We start from the raw sequence: 13,503 nt of genomic DNA on the forward strand, positions 1-13,503 counted from the left end.
TGACCATGGTCCCTCTCCCATCTCAGATATTACATTTGTACTTGTAAGATAAGAGCAAAGTGAGCAAGAGCGGTGTTGGTATAAAGTGATTCAAGCCTGTAGCTCCTGTTGCAGTTTCTCTAGATTTTATACGTTTCTGTTGCTCCCTCAATTTTCTCCCAGTAATCACCTTTTTTTTTTTTTTCCCATCCTGCCTGTCTCTTCCCGTGCCCCTCTGTGTTCCCACTCCTTGCCTGTGCCTAGCTGTAGTCCTCCACCGAGGCCAACTCCTTGGGCTCCGGGGTAAGTCCATTGCCTCCTTCCTTCAGCTTCAATCCTTCTGCACCCGTTCACCTTTGCAGTCGCTTTCCCACCCTTCCATCCTGCCATTCAGCTCTCTCCATCCATTGTTCCTCATCACTCTTTCATTTTAAGTTGCATCTGAGAAAAGCGACCAGAGACAGTAATGTAAATATCCTCATTTCTCATGGCTAAAAACATTTTCATCCATCTCATCAGCCATCCCTCTGGGCTTTTTTTTTATGTCAAGAGTACTTTATTATTCATCAGTAGTTCCCTTATTGTGGTAGGCCAGGTTTGAGATGGTGATTGTGAAGCTTCATTCCTTCAGAGAGTCCCAGGAAGCAGGTATAGACTGGTTTTCCAAGGTCTTCCTTGGATATCCTTGGTATTCCAAGGAACCTTCTCTCATCAGTTCCAGGCCAAATGTAGTAGGTGCTGTGGTACCTGCCAGCTGCAAGTAATCAACCAAGACTTTTAACCAGAGGGGACTTTGATAAACACTAAGAATTGTTTGGTTTTGTGCCAGTTAAGGCAGGGTCTGAGTTCAAATTTATGCTTACCTTAGCATTTCCAGGGTCAGAAAGGAGTATTTTTTTCTCATTGCAAGACATTTCTGTCACTGTCCAGAAGCATTATCAAGATGTATCTCCTCCTTTTAAAGCATCTGGTATTGGTTGCAGTAAGAAGCCAGATACCGAGCAAGAAATGCTAGTACCAGCCCTGTCTTGTCAATCGGATGAGCTCATCCAGTTGTAACTGCCATAGCAAACCAAAGCACAGAGGTACAGAGAACCTTCATCGTGGGGATCTTCCCCCTGCACACAGCAATTCTCATTCTTCCCTCAAAATATTCGCGCTTGTCTCACCATCCTGGCTTGAGCCTGATAGATAAAAGTCTCCTTTGTCCAAGTGACTTAATAATTGAAATCCAGCCCAAGCCAAAACACAGAACTACAGACAATTAAGGAAGCAATCAAGTTCTCTCACAGAAAGTGAAAGCCTTCTGATTTTAGTACTGTTTCTGCAACCATTGATGTGGGTGCATGTGGAAGGAAAGCATCTTCCATCCTGAGCTCTGAGCACTGGTCTCTCTTCCTTGGTGAGTGAAAGCATTCACATTCTCAGAGCCTGGACATGAAGGATGCTGACCCCTGAGTCCACCCTGAAATCCTTGGAAGCTATGGATGGTGAACATCTTCCAGATGTTCATTATTTGAGTAGCTGATCTTCTGGTGTCATGGCTAAATCAAGGACTAAAGAGGAACTTCACTACACTGCTGTGACATTTACTGGGCTGAGAGGCCTTCACCAGACCCAGAGACTGCTTTCAGCAGCCTGTGTGCTCACGGCTTGGCATGAGCAAAGGACTTGACTTGGAAACTGAGCAATTTCACCAATCCAGAAAATAGCAGTAATTCTCCTCTAGGTGCCCTTCATGTCTCATGGGTAGAGTGGGCACCTTTGCACACCCTGCCAGGTACAAAAGACCAAGGTTGATCTTAGGACAGCAGGTGGTTTCAGGATTGCTGCTGGTGAAGAGGCCTTCACTGGACACATCAGAGACCTTGTCTAGTTTCCCCTAGGCTCACTCTTGCCCAGCACCTCCAGGGATGTGTGCCTCATTAGTAGCCAAATACTAGATTTGATGAGAAAATTTAGTTTGTTATCACGAGTAGATTGCTACCAGCCTAAGCGAGAGGGAGTGTATAGTCCAGTGTGATGTCCTCCATCACATCCTTTACATGAGACCTTTAAAGAGACCTATACCTTTAAAGGTTTTCCTTTGTGGATCATTAGTTTTCTCTTTGATTAAGTCCCTTTTGTAAATAGGACTCTAAGCTATCACTGACGATATTCCTCCTCCCTGTCCCCAGCCAACAAGACCTCACCAACCTCTGGAGAGGGCAGCCGCTCTGGCGGGGTCATCCACGTGTACGGTGATGACAACAATGACAAATCTGCCAGCAGTTTCATTCCCTACTGCTCCATGGCTCAGGCACAGCTCTGTTTCCACGGCCACCGTGATGCTGTCAAGTTCTTTGTCTCTGTACCTGGTAAGGATGAGCACAGCCCTTCCTTGTGAGGGTCTTATCCCGCTGTCCATTCTGCAGGAGGAGCTTGAGCTGATCTGCAGCAGATGGCTGTCCATGCCATTTCTAGTGCTTGCAGGTCACTGTAGCTCAGACTTCAGTAGTTTAAACTGCAGTGACTTCCAGATTTCATCAGCGGAAGGAATTGGCCTGCCCAGTTGTGTGTGTGTGTGTGTCTGTCTGTGTGTCTGTGTTAACTGCATGGGGGCTGAGCAGAGGCACTGACAGCACCTCTGTCCTCCCCAGGCAATGTCCTAGCAACCCTGAACGGGAGTGTGTTGGACAGCCCTTCAGAGAACCCCAGCACAGCACCCACAGAGACCGAGGGGCAGAAGCTGAAGAACGTCCTGGTGCTGAGCGGAGGAGAAGGGTACATTGATTTCCGGATCGGTGAGTGCCTGTGGTGGGAGGCACTGGGTCAGAGTGCAGGGCCATGGTCGTGGAGAGAGGGATCACTGCTGTGGGGAGTGAAATCTGAAAAGCAGTGCTCTCTGTTTCCCCTGCCTCTAGCCGTGAGGGCAGATAGCAAGCATTTTCCTTGCATAGTACAAGGCTGCCAAACCCTGCCTATGCCTGTGCCTGCAGTGCCACGAAGTCTGCGTTAATGGCCCTGGAAAGAATAAAACCATCTGTGCCACTGGCTGCAAACATTGCTGCCCCACTGTGGTCACCCATGGTGCTCAAGAGCGCTCTGTGTTGTAAACACTGGCTTCCCCGAAAGGACGGGTGGTTTTCCTTACTGCTGGAGATGGTTGGTTCCATCCATACAGTCCTGCTTCAAAAAAGCACCATATTGCTATAAATGTTCTCCAGACATAAAGGAGGGTCTCAGCTCTTGCTGTCTGTTGTCAGACTGCCAAGGCTGTAGCAGGGATATTGGCCTCTTTGGAAGTACTCCAGAGCAGTGCAATTTGGGATTTTTTTTCTTGCCTTTTTCACTCTGTTTTCTCTCTTCAGGGGATGGAGAAGATGATGAGACAGAGGAGAATGCAGGAGACGCCACCCAGGTGAAGCCAGTACTTTCCAAGGCTGAAAGGAGCCACATTATTGTGTGGCAGGTATCATATATCCCGGAGTGAGAATTTCTCCTTTCCCACCAATGTAAGTGTCCCTCCTTCCACCTGAATGCCAAAATGTACATACAGAATGCCTGCATTATACCTACTGCTGGAAACCGACCCCAGACAACTGCAATGGCTCCTGCCTCAGACTGTGACTCCCTTCTAACCTCTGAACTCGCAGCTTTCATCTTGGGCCCGTGCACTTTCTGCGTGGTTGGATTATTGTTCTGCTCTGGAGCTGGCATCTACAAGGAGAGAAATGGCAGTGCATCAATGAAGTTTGGAGCTCGAACTGTGTAAAGCCTTTGCCCAATGCTCGGGAGCTGGCAGCTGGATGGGTGGTGGCTCAGGTTCTCTGGCAGGTTGCCTCACTCCCACCTGCATGAGAAGAAGTACGTCCCCCTGGCATCCCCTGCCAAAGCAGTGGTGGTGAATCACAACTTCTGCAGCACCCTAGCAGAAGTCCTTTCTAGTTCACCAGTGGACTCTCCTCCTTATCCACCCTTAAGCACAGAATAATGTCGCACAACTGAGAGCAGCCAGGTCCAACAAACCCTCAATAGAAAGGAGTGTCAGGGTTTAGGCAGCACTTCTACTCTTTGGTTGGAGAAGGCAGCAGTGCCATTACTGTGGGGATCACATCCTCCGTACTTGGAGATGGAAAGTCTCCCTCCTCTGCTGCTGTTGTCTCAGCAGTTGTGTGCTAGATGACTGTGTGTGTCCAGAGAGGATTGTTTGGTAGCCTCAGATGGGAGACAGGTGTTTGATCGTGGAGGCCACAGGGCCTTTGGAAACTGTGGTAGCAAAGGGCTACTGGAACTTTATTTTTTTAAGAGCAGAAAAGGCAGAAATACTTTAACTCCCCTTTCTAAAAATGCCAGGCAGAAAAGAACTCTTGAGTTCATTCTGAAAGGTTCAGGAGAAAGCTATCTCTGCATAGCATTTCTTGGCTTTCAGAATACAGGTGAGGGCAGATGATGTTGGTCTGCTGTGAATTCTACATTAACACACTGAGATTACCTTGACTCATAAGGTTGTGTCCTCATCCTGGGAACTGATGGGAAGAGATAGCTGTTTTCCTTCACACTGTGGCTGTCGGTTAGGAAAGACTCTGCAGGTGCAGTCAAGGAACAGAAAGGCTGTGTCTCGCCTAAGGTCACACAGAAAAAGGAATTGAGGCCAGATCGCCCAGCCTCTTTTACCCAACATTGTAAGCACTGACTTTGTTACTAAGCAGTTTGAAAAGCTGGAAATTTCTCACTCCTGAAAAGAATTGACAACCCCCAAGAGAAATTCTGACAGTCCTTCTTGTGTAAGCAGTGCTGGGGGATTGCAAATGCGTGTCCTGCTTACAAGAGAAGCAGCCAAAAATGGGGCCAGGGAGAGTGGTTCTGAGCTCCAGATGCAGCACACGGCAGCTCCAGATGTAGAAGCAATGGTTTGTCCTCCCTTTCTGACCGTGGAAACAGTCCTGTCTCCACAAGGACAGGTTCTGTTTCCTTTGAACACTCCCTCCTGCATGTGTAGGACTAGAGTACATAGCAGTTGCTAACAATGCATTTGGAAGCTCCTGGTGGTCATCTTGTTTCTTCCCTGGGCTGTGCAGCACTCCGGGGTTCACAGGGATGTCCTTGTGCCAATGTGGCAGTATGGGGACAGCTGGGAGCTTCCCAGCTGTGTCCTGTGCTTGTCACCATGGACCAGGCTGCCCCCAAGGTTGGTGGTCTAAAGCTATGTATGTGCTGCAGGGATGCAGTATTCCCAGGGAAGCTCTAACATGTGGCATCTGTGCCAATGCAGTAGCACTGAAATGCTTTTTGGATCCACAGTTCAGAAAAGGCTGGAGCAAGAGGACATCTCTGGAGAAGAGAGGCCTCAGCCACCCAAGTACGAAGCCACAGTGGTGCCCATGCTGCCTGTGAGCAGTGCTGGTGACACACACACCCACACTGCTCTTTACCTCTTTACCGAGGTAGGGAACTTGCTGGATGGTGTCCTCCAGCCACTGGCACACCCGGCTCTGTGCCTGGCATTTGGCTAAGGGATGCTTGGAGCCACCACCTGTGTGCAGGGAGACCTTTCACCAGGGACTGTCACTGGGGCGCTGCTGACCATGCCAGGCTTCTCGTTCACTTTCTCAAAATGCTTTCTGCTAGGAAGAGCTCTTTGGATCACAACACAGAGTGCAGTGAAGTTAATAAGATCAACATTTAGACCACAGACTCCACAGACATGTAACGGTTCATCTGTTAGGGCCAGGTAAATGACATAATTCAGGCTAATTGAAGGAAAGAAAAAAAAAAAAAAAGCTGTAGTAAGCTGCTCTGTCGACTCTTCCGTAGGAAAACAGAGAAATTGCAACGTTCTTACCTCTTACTGTTTGTTCTGTATCTGGTTTTAGCAGTTGAAGTGACAATATTAGGTCTGCTGTCACCCACCGGACGCTGGCAACATAAGGAAACCAGTCTCGGGCCTCTACCAACAGGTTCCTTTCCAGCTCAGTGCGTGTTTTCCTCCAAGAGAAGCACATGTCCAAGAGGGGCAGCTCCAGCGAAGTAGAGCCAGCCTCTGCTGTCAGCTCCTGTGGGCGCTTGGTGACTGCTGGGCAGCAAGGTGAGAACTGACTGGCTTCAACACACTTCCCTGTCATATCTCCACTGTGATGTATGTAAAGTATCTTGTACGTTACAAAAGGATTTTAAAAAGTGTCTTAAGGCCTGTAAACTCTGCTATTTGGTCTGAAGATGGCATTCTGTAAAGAGACTGCTGTATGAATATGTCCCCATGCTTTGTTCCCTATGCTATCAAACAACAAACCATATCTGTTCTGTATGTAATAAATGTGTTAACATCAGCAAGTGCAAGGTGTTGTGTTCCTATAAAGGCACTGGGATTTCTGCATAGTCTTTAATAACAGCAGGATACTTAAAGGGTGGGAATGGCAGCTCAAGTGTTAGCTGTTGAATAATTTAGTGGCAAGAAATGAGATGTGGATTGCTTACTGGGTCGGAGCAGAAGGGGCTGGCCCTGCAAGCCACAGTGCAATCTGTAGCTTCTCCCAATATCAGAAATAAAAGGCAGAAAACACAATCATCAGCTGCTGGCTGCGGCTGTCCAGTGGTGTCCCTTCCAGCTGAGCTGCCAGGGTTAACACATCAGGCTCAGCTTTCAACACTCAGTTTGCCAATGTCCCGTCAATACAGGATGGTGCTTTACAAAGCCCCATAGGAATTGGTGACATTCAGCACTGCAGGAAGCGAGTTCCTCTTAGTGCCAGCAGCACTTAGACACGTTCATATTTACTTTGTAGAACTGCATTAATTCAAGGGCTGTAGATAGCAGTAACAGTGAGGAAGCCACCTCCTTATGCCAGGAGCAGCTTCTGCCCTGAGCAGGGGTCCCTAAGGTGAGTCACCTCTGTGACTCCACCTGCACTACAGTCCTGTGCAGGCCAGAGTGAAGTACAGCAGGCAGTGCCTCCTGGGTTACTAGAGGCATCTCAACAATGATGTTTGGGAACAGGCCCTGGGACCCGTCCCACCCCCCTGGGGGCTGTACCCTTCAGTACATCCAGGAGCAGCTTGAGCAAGGCACTGCGTGGAGCACAGCCATGTCTGGCCACCCACCTAGGTGGCTGAGGAAGATGCTCACTACCATCATCCTTCAGACAAGCACCCCAATACCGTTCAACAAGCCAGGAGGGTAACGCACAGGTTTGAGAGTCCAGAGTTCCCAGCATGTTCCAGGCATTGAATCCACCACATGGCAAACCAGGGCTTTGCAGCTTTCCAGAAGGGGACCTTCTCAATCGGACGATGCTCTTGGGTTGCCCAGGGCTCTATGTGAGGACATCCCCCCAGGTGTTCGGACTCTGAGGTCACCAGCAGGCTGTGATTGTCATGATCAGCCCCACCTGGGCCCCCAGCCATACATGGGCCCTTTCCACCCATGGCCCAGGAGCCTCATTTAAGTACCGTCTGGGGCCTTCAGTCTTAACCTGAGCTATGCCGTAGCTGTGCCTGTCTCCAGCCGCTGCTAGATGGACCCTGTTGTGGTTTGGCCTCAGACGGCAACAAAGGACCAGGGGGCAGCCGCTCGCTCAGATCGGGCCCCCCCGCCAGCGCGGCCGGGAGGGGAGAATGGGAAGAAAAAAAGGCAAAACTCATGGGTTGAGACAAAGGCAATTTAACAGAACAGCAAGGGGAGCAAGAAACAACAACAACAATAACACTGACAGAGGAATATACAACCACGAGTACGATACCACCGCTTGCCGACCGTACCCGGGACACCCCCCGACTGCTCTGCTCCCCCGGGGCATGACTTCCTCTTCTGCCCCCCCCCCCCGGCTTCCTGTCCCTCCCCTTCCCCGGCCAGCTCCGGCTACCCCTGGGCATGGCTCCCGTGGGATGGGATACCTGTGTCCCTGCTAGATCCTGGGGAGAATTAACCCTATCCCTGCCAGACCCAGGACAGACCCCTTGAACCTGGGGGTTTGGACTAGATGATCTTCAAAGGTCCCTTCCCACTCAAGCTATTGTATGATACTATGCCTTATGGTGTGTTATCTCCACCTCCTTTTGCTCTTGGCTGGGCTCCCTGGACGGGCGCTGGTTGTAGGCTATTTTTTGCCTTGTCTGGGCCTGTTGACAGACCCTGTTCCCAGCACTTGGCTCAGCCCACTGTGGTCAGACTGTGGGCCTGTGCCCTGTCAGTGAGGGCGCTGCTCGTGCCAAGGCTGTGTTCAGCTCCTGCCTACACAGGACAGAGGACTACATGGTTCTGCTTGTCCCATCTAACTCACATCTACACCTTCTGTCCCACCTCACTCATCCTTGGTTTGTGTGCTGGTTCAGTAGCACTTCGATCATGGTATGGACAGTGAGGCACCAGCTCGGCCCAGCAGAGGTTGTGGAAACCAGAGCAGCTCTTTTCCAGCAGCTGCAGCGGGAAGTGTCACAGCCTCAGACTGTTTGTGCCTTAAGCAACACTCTGGATTTTCCGTCCCCTGGACTCTCCCATTGCTTCTGAGGCCAGTGAGCCAGCCATGGCACGTGGCCTCCTACGCTCCTGCCACAACAGAGGGACAAGAGCCCAGCTCTTCCCGGCCTTCCCACTTTGTCACTGGACCAGCTTTTAACTTGTGAGAAAAGCCTTCCCTTATATCCCATAGCAGCTTAATCCTTCAGGAGCCTCTGGGGAGGAAGGCCAGGCAGCTGATGTCAATCCGTTTGCTCCTGCCTGATGACAGCCTTTTTCCTGGTGGCTGGAGCCACATGTTCCCCTCTCCCCCCGGGCCTGCCGTGTGCACTGGGCAAAGCACAGAGTCCAGTTTTTGCTTTCCCTCAGTAAATCCCTTCAGGCTACTTGCGATCTTGTGATGCTGCAGCAAATGGAGCAGCACCTCCTGACTACCTACTGCGCAAGGGAGCTAAACAACTGCTTCTGCAGGGAGCTGATCTGTAGGGTTACAGACCAGAACAGCCCTTGTGCCTCCTCCACCCACACCCAGACCAGACCTTCCCACAGTTCCCGACGCAGCAGCAGAATCCACAGCCACCAAAAGAGAAAATTAAATGCTAAGAACCGCACTAAGGGGTTGCATGTTTTAATGTTCACGGCAACACGCTGCACTGGAACAGGAGGTAATTCGCGATGGGTTTCAAATAGAGCCAATCCTGTATACTTTGCATCACCAGCATTAAAATTATTTATCTCCTGACAGCCATCTCTGGGAATAAGAGATGGGTATCTGTGAATAAGCTTAGGATCTAAAGTCATGTTCTGTTTCTCCCATTGCATTCACTGCCATCGTATGTAACAGATGATTCTGCAGCGGTAAAAAGGAATCCGATGCTGTGCCTGTATTTGGCAAGCTAATGGCTCTGCACTTGGGCCTCATGATGATCTCCGCACACTGAAAATAATACCAAGTTTTCTTAGAACTGTGCTGTAGAAATAAGAAAATATTTATTTTCGTTAGTAGATACATTCATACACAGCTCCGTAAAATAATGTGCTATTCTCAGTCATTTTTCTGTGATTTATGTAGGACCCAATCTGAAAAATGTTTAAAAACCTAATTTTTAGGCTACAGAGGAAATGGTGCTCCAAAGAACTGTAGCTGGATGACAGGACCTATGCACTCAGAGACTGTACAGGGTAACAAGAAGGTTCTTCTGCTGAGACCACAGTTATGGGAAAAAAAAAAAAAAAGAATATATCTACAGCTTTCCTTTCAGATGAGGTCACTGCACAGGGCGGGGGAGAAAGGTAGGAAACCTGGATGCATCATACCACAGTGGACACGGGGGTCTGCTGTAAGATGCCGTGCTTTTAACACGCAGTGAGAGCACACGGGAAGCTCAGGACATAAAACAAGTCTTTATACTGGTGTCCCTGCAGATTTCTTTGCACACCAAAGGGGAGAGGCCATGACCTTCTCCAGATCAATCATTGGCTCCTCTGTGATGGGTTTTCCCTCCTTCTGCCGCTGCGCAAGGATCATGGCTCGGAGCAGGGGCGGGTACGGGAGGTACCGAATGGTCTCTTCTGGCACCGGGGTGAATTTCTTGAAGGCCTCCTCCTCGTGCTTGGGCACCATACGCCAGTCATGGTACATGACTTTGTCAATCTCTCTCATTTCTTCTTCGGTTTTGCCTGAAAAAAGATGATGAACACCACTGGACAACACTATCGACAACAAACTCCCTCTGAGAAACGCGGCAAGTGTCTGTTCTCCAGGACCAAAAGCGCTGCACCAGGCAACAGTAAAGGACGTTTTCAAAGGTTCGGATGGTGCATTCCCTGCTGTACTATGGGATCCCACGTCTGTCCTCAGAAATCAAACCAGAAACAGGCTGAAAGGACTACAGGCAAGTTCCAATTCTCTTAATTTAAAATGTCACTTCATCTCTCTCTGGTTCAGTTTCCATGGCTAAGGAACCAGAGTCATTTTTCTCTAAACTTATTGAAGTTCCCTGGGAAATGTAATGTTAAAAATACCCAACAACTTTAAAAACTTTGAATGAGAAATGTTTCGGAAACTCCAGGTGACCATCACGTGCCTAATAAAGCCTTTTAAAGCAGCTTTAAAAAAGGGAAGTTCACTCACTCAACTCCAAATGTTAATTTAAAATCCCAGTAACCGAATTTTACTTGCCATCGCTCCTGTTTTACCGATGATTTTACCTGCAAGATCCTCACGTGTTCATTCTGCGTCTGGCTTTCCAGCTCTCCGGCCAGCCCCTCGCCTCACCCACTCCCCGGCCTGAGCCGGGGCGGCCACGGCGCTCCCCGCGGGCCGGACCCCGGCCGCTGAAGCTGGAACACGGGGAAAGTCCTTCCCCACCAGCAGGTCCGAGAGGAGCCCGCTTCCCGGGCGGGAAGGCCGCGGTATTCTCGCCGCCCTCCCGCACCCCCGTTATCTCGGGGGGGTCCCGCCCGCAGCCGCGCTCCCCGAGCCCCGCGCGCGGGGACTGAGCCGGCCTCACCTCTGAAGGTCAGGAACCCCCAGGCTCTTCCGTGATCCATGTTCTGCAAGAAAAACAAGGGCCCGCTAAGGAGGGGAGGGGGGAGGGCCGGGGCTGGCGGCCGCCGGGGGCGGGGGTTACCTCGGCCGTGTAGTCCGCCTTCACCTTGGCGATCACCCAGTAGCAGGGCTCGTCGTGGGCCCACAGCCAAGACTTGCGGGTGACGGTGCGGCCCACGCCGAAGCGCGGCAGGCGGCAGAGCAGCGCCAGCAGCCGGTTCTCGCTCCGCGCGTCCTCCCAGGCCCGCACCGGCAGCCGCTTCTGGGTCAGCGGCCGCCGCATCGTCTCGTAGTCCAGGGCGAAGCGCTGCGAGTCCCGTGGCCGGTTCTTCAGCGCCCGGTACTCGCGGATCTTCCTGGCCATGGCGGCGATCGGGCGGTGCAGCTTCTTGCGGGCCATGGCGCCGGCCGCGCGCTGCAACGGGACGGGACCGGGACGGGCCGCGCCGCTGCCGCTCCGCCCGGAAGCCGCCCCTCTCCGCGGAACGCGCGAGCTCCCGGAACGCCCGAGCGCGGCCCCGCCGCCCGGGGGGACGGGCCGGGTGCGGCGGAAGGGGCTTGGCTCCTGGGGGAGGAGCCGCGATCTAGTTATTGATCCGAAGCAGCCGTTCGGCGGTGGGCGTGGCGGGGGCCGTTACCGCACGGAGACCCGGGCCAGAGCTGTCAGGGAGCGGAGGTCTGCAGAGGACCCCCTGCCTGCCCGGACGCCGCCTCAAGGGAGCCGGGGCGCGGCTGGTCCCAGTCCCAGTCCCAGTCCCAGTCCCAGTCCCAGTCCTGGTCCCAGACGCGGTCACCGGCTTATAGCCAAAGGATTCTATAGGCACAACCCATCCTTTAATTCGCTTATCTAAGATTTCAAAGTTCAGCGTGCTATAAACAACTCGTGGAGGATCTGTTGCAGCATCTCTGCATCTCCAGCAGTAACCCTGCCTGGGGGAGGTCCTGGCCCGCAGGAGAGCTCCTGGGCTGTGTACTACTTGCAGGGGTACGGTGACTGACCATATTCGCACGTGGAGCACAGCAGCAGCGCTGTGGTGAGGTGGCTGCATTTCCCTAGTCAGCCCGCGGCTGTTGTTACCCATCTCCCCAAAACCACCTTGGAGCCGGATGCCGCCATCACAACCAGACGCAGCTGTTGTGACCACTGTGGGCGGTGGTCGCTTGGGCAGGTCACAGGAGCCGGGGCTCAGGTTGGGGTGGGGGGCGCACAGCGTCCCATGAGGCGGCCCCTCACCCGGGCAGGCAGCGGTGCCGCTGCTCGGGCATCTCCTGGCCTGCGGTGTCGTGTACAGGGCAGAGAGTGATGCAGGTCTGGCTGTGTTAGCCCTGGCGTTTGGCTACAGACTGGCAAATTAAACCTGTCAGGAAAAAAGTTTTTTGTTTTATTTGTTTTTAAACCTGTATGTTATATTGAAGGAAAGGCATCCATCCTAGTACTGCTGTTGAGTCCTTTACCGAAGGCATTCAGGCACACACAGGCTGGCTTTTGTCAGCAGCCAACGTCAACATGTGGGCGAAAAGTGGGGGGCAGGAGGTGTGTGTTACACAACAAAAAAAGTAAAACACCCATTTTTAAAGTTTGCTAACGCTCTTAAACCAGGACATTTTCTCCTAACACGGTGTGTCTCTCTTGAAAAAGGACAGGGGATTTTTAACAAGGAGGATATACACTAGGAGGTTACATTGACAAACACCAATTTAGAATACAATTGACTCGACCTCAATCTACCCAAATCCGGGAGAAAAAGCAGAGCAATTAGACCACTTATTCCAGGGGGCGGAGTGGATGGTTCTGATCTAGGTCCATGCAGCACAGGTATCAAACTCATGCTCTTTAAGGAGACTACGCTCAGGCTTCTGTGGGGGCACAGAGTGGAAGAGGACACAATGATACTCGAAAAATTGTGAAATTGGCTTAGTTGGACGCGCCGACAGGCAGGGCAACACCAAACGCAGCGCGTCATCGGGACAAGCCATGCAGCTCTACGGCAGCCGGGCACAGACGGCACCCCCCCGGCTGCTGCAGCGGCCGCGCGAGCGCAGACCAGGCTCTAAACCCGCCACCCCTGAGCTGGCCTAAGGGGGTCACCGGGAGCCACGAGCGCGGGCCACAGGAGCCTCCCGGCGCCCAGCCGGCGCGGGAGGCGGCGGCCGACAGCAGCCGCCCTCGGGCGGCCACAGCAGTACGTCCGCTCTCCGTAAGGCGACACCTCCCATCAAACCCCTTCGCTCCGGGGGTGCCGCCGGGGCAGCCTGGCGAAGCAGCAGCGACCCGCTGACCGCCACGGCCGCGTCCCCCGCGGCGCTCGGCCCAGCGCCGCCAACCGCCGGCTCCTGAGGCGGGCGGGGCCCGGGGCAGACCCCGCCCCGCGCCGCGCCTGCCGAACGTCATCACGACACGGCGCGTCCAATCGGCGCCGCAGCCGCAGTCACGCCTCGGGGGCGGGGCCGGTGACGGCCCGCCCGCCCACGTGACTGGGGCTGCCCAATCCCCGCTGTCGCACCCCTCCCTTCCCCCGCAGCGGGTGCCGTCCTGTCC

General features: G+C 52.7%; 2 protein-coding genes across 2 annotated transcripts in view; one reads left to right on the forward strand and one right to left on the reverse strand.

Moving 5' to 3' along the window:
- The window catches only part of MAPK8IP3 (mitogen-activated protein kinase 8 interacting protein 3), a 77,373-nt gene extending 73,922 nt beyond the window's left edge, over nt 1–3,451 (forward strand). The window contains 4 exon segments of the mRNA XM_074158685.1: nt 244–282; nt 2,157–2,336; nt 2,619–2,762; nt 3,330–3,451. Of these exon segments, the coding sequence (XP_074014786.1) occupies nt 244–282; nt 2,157–2,336; nt 2,619–2,762; nt 3,330–3,451 (485 nt within the window).
- A 5,560-nt stretch (nt 3,452–9,011) lies between these two features.
- On the reverse strand, nt 9,012–11,440 carry MRPS34 (mitochondrial ribosomal protein S34). The gene is made up of 3 exons (XM_074158544.1): nt 11,047–11,440; nt 10,927–10,969; nt 9,012–10,093 (listed from the first exon to the last, which is right to left on the reverse strand). Exons 1-3 carry the CDS (start codon nt 11,362–11,364, stop codon nt 9,819–9,821), a joined length of 636 nt encoding a protein of 211 aa, XP_074014645.1. The 5' UTR covers nt 11,365–11,440; the 3' UTR covers nt 9,012–9,818.
- Nucleotides 11,441–13,503: the final 2,063 nt, after the last annotated feature.

Source organism: Numenius arquata, chromosome 14, assembly GCF_964106895.1.
Source record: "Numenius arquata chromosome 14, bNumArq3.hap1.1, whole genome shotgun sequence".
NCBI lineage: Eukaryota > Metazoa > Chordata > Aves > Charadriiformes > Scolopacidae > Numenius > Numenius arquata.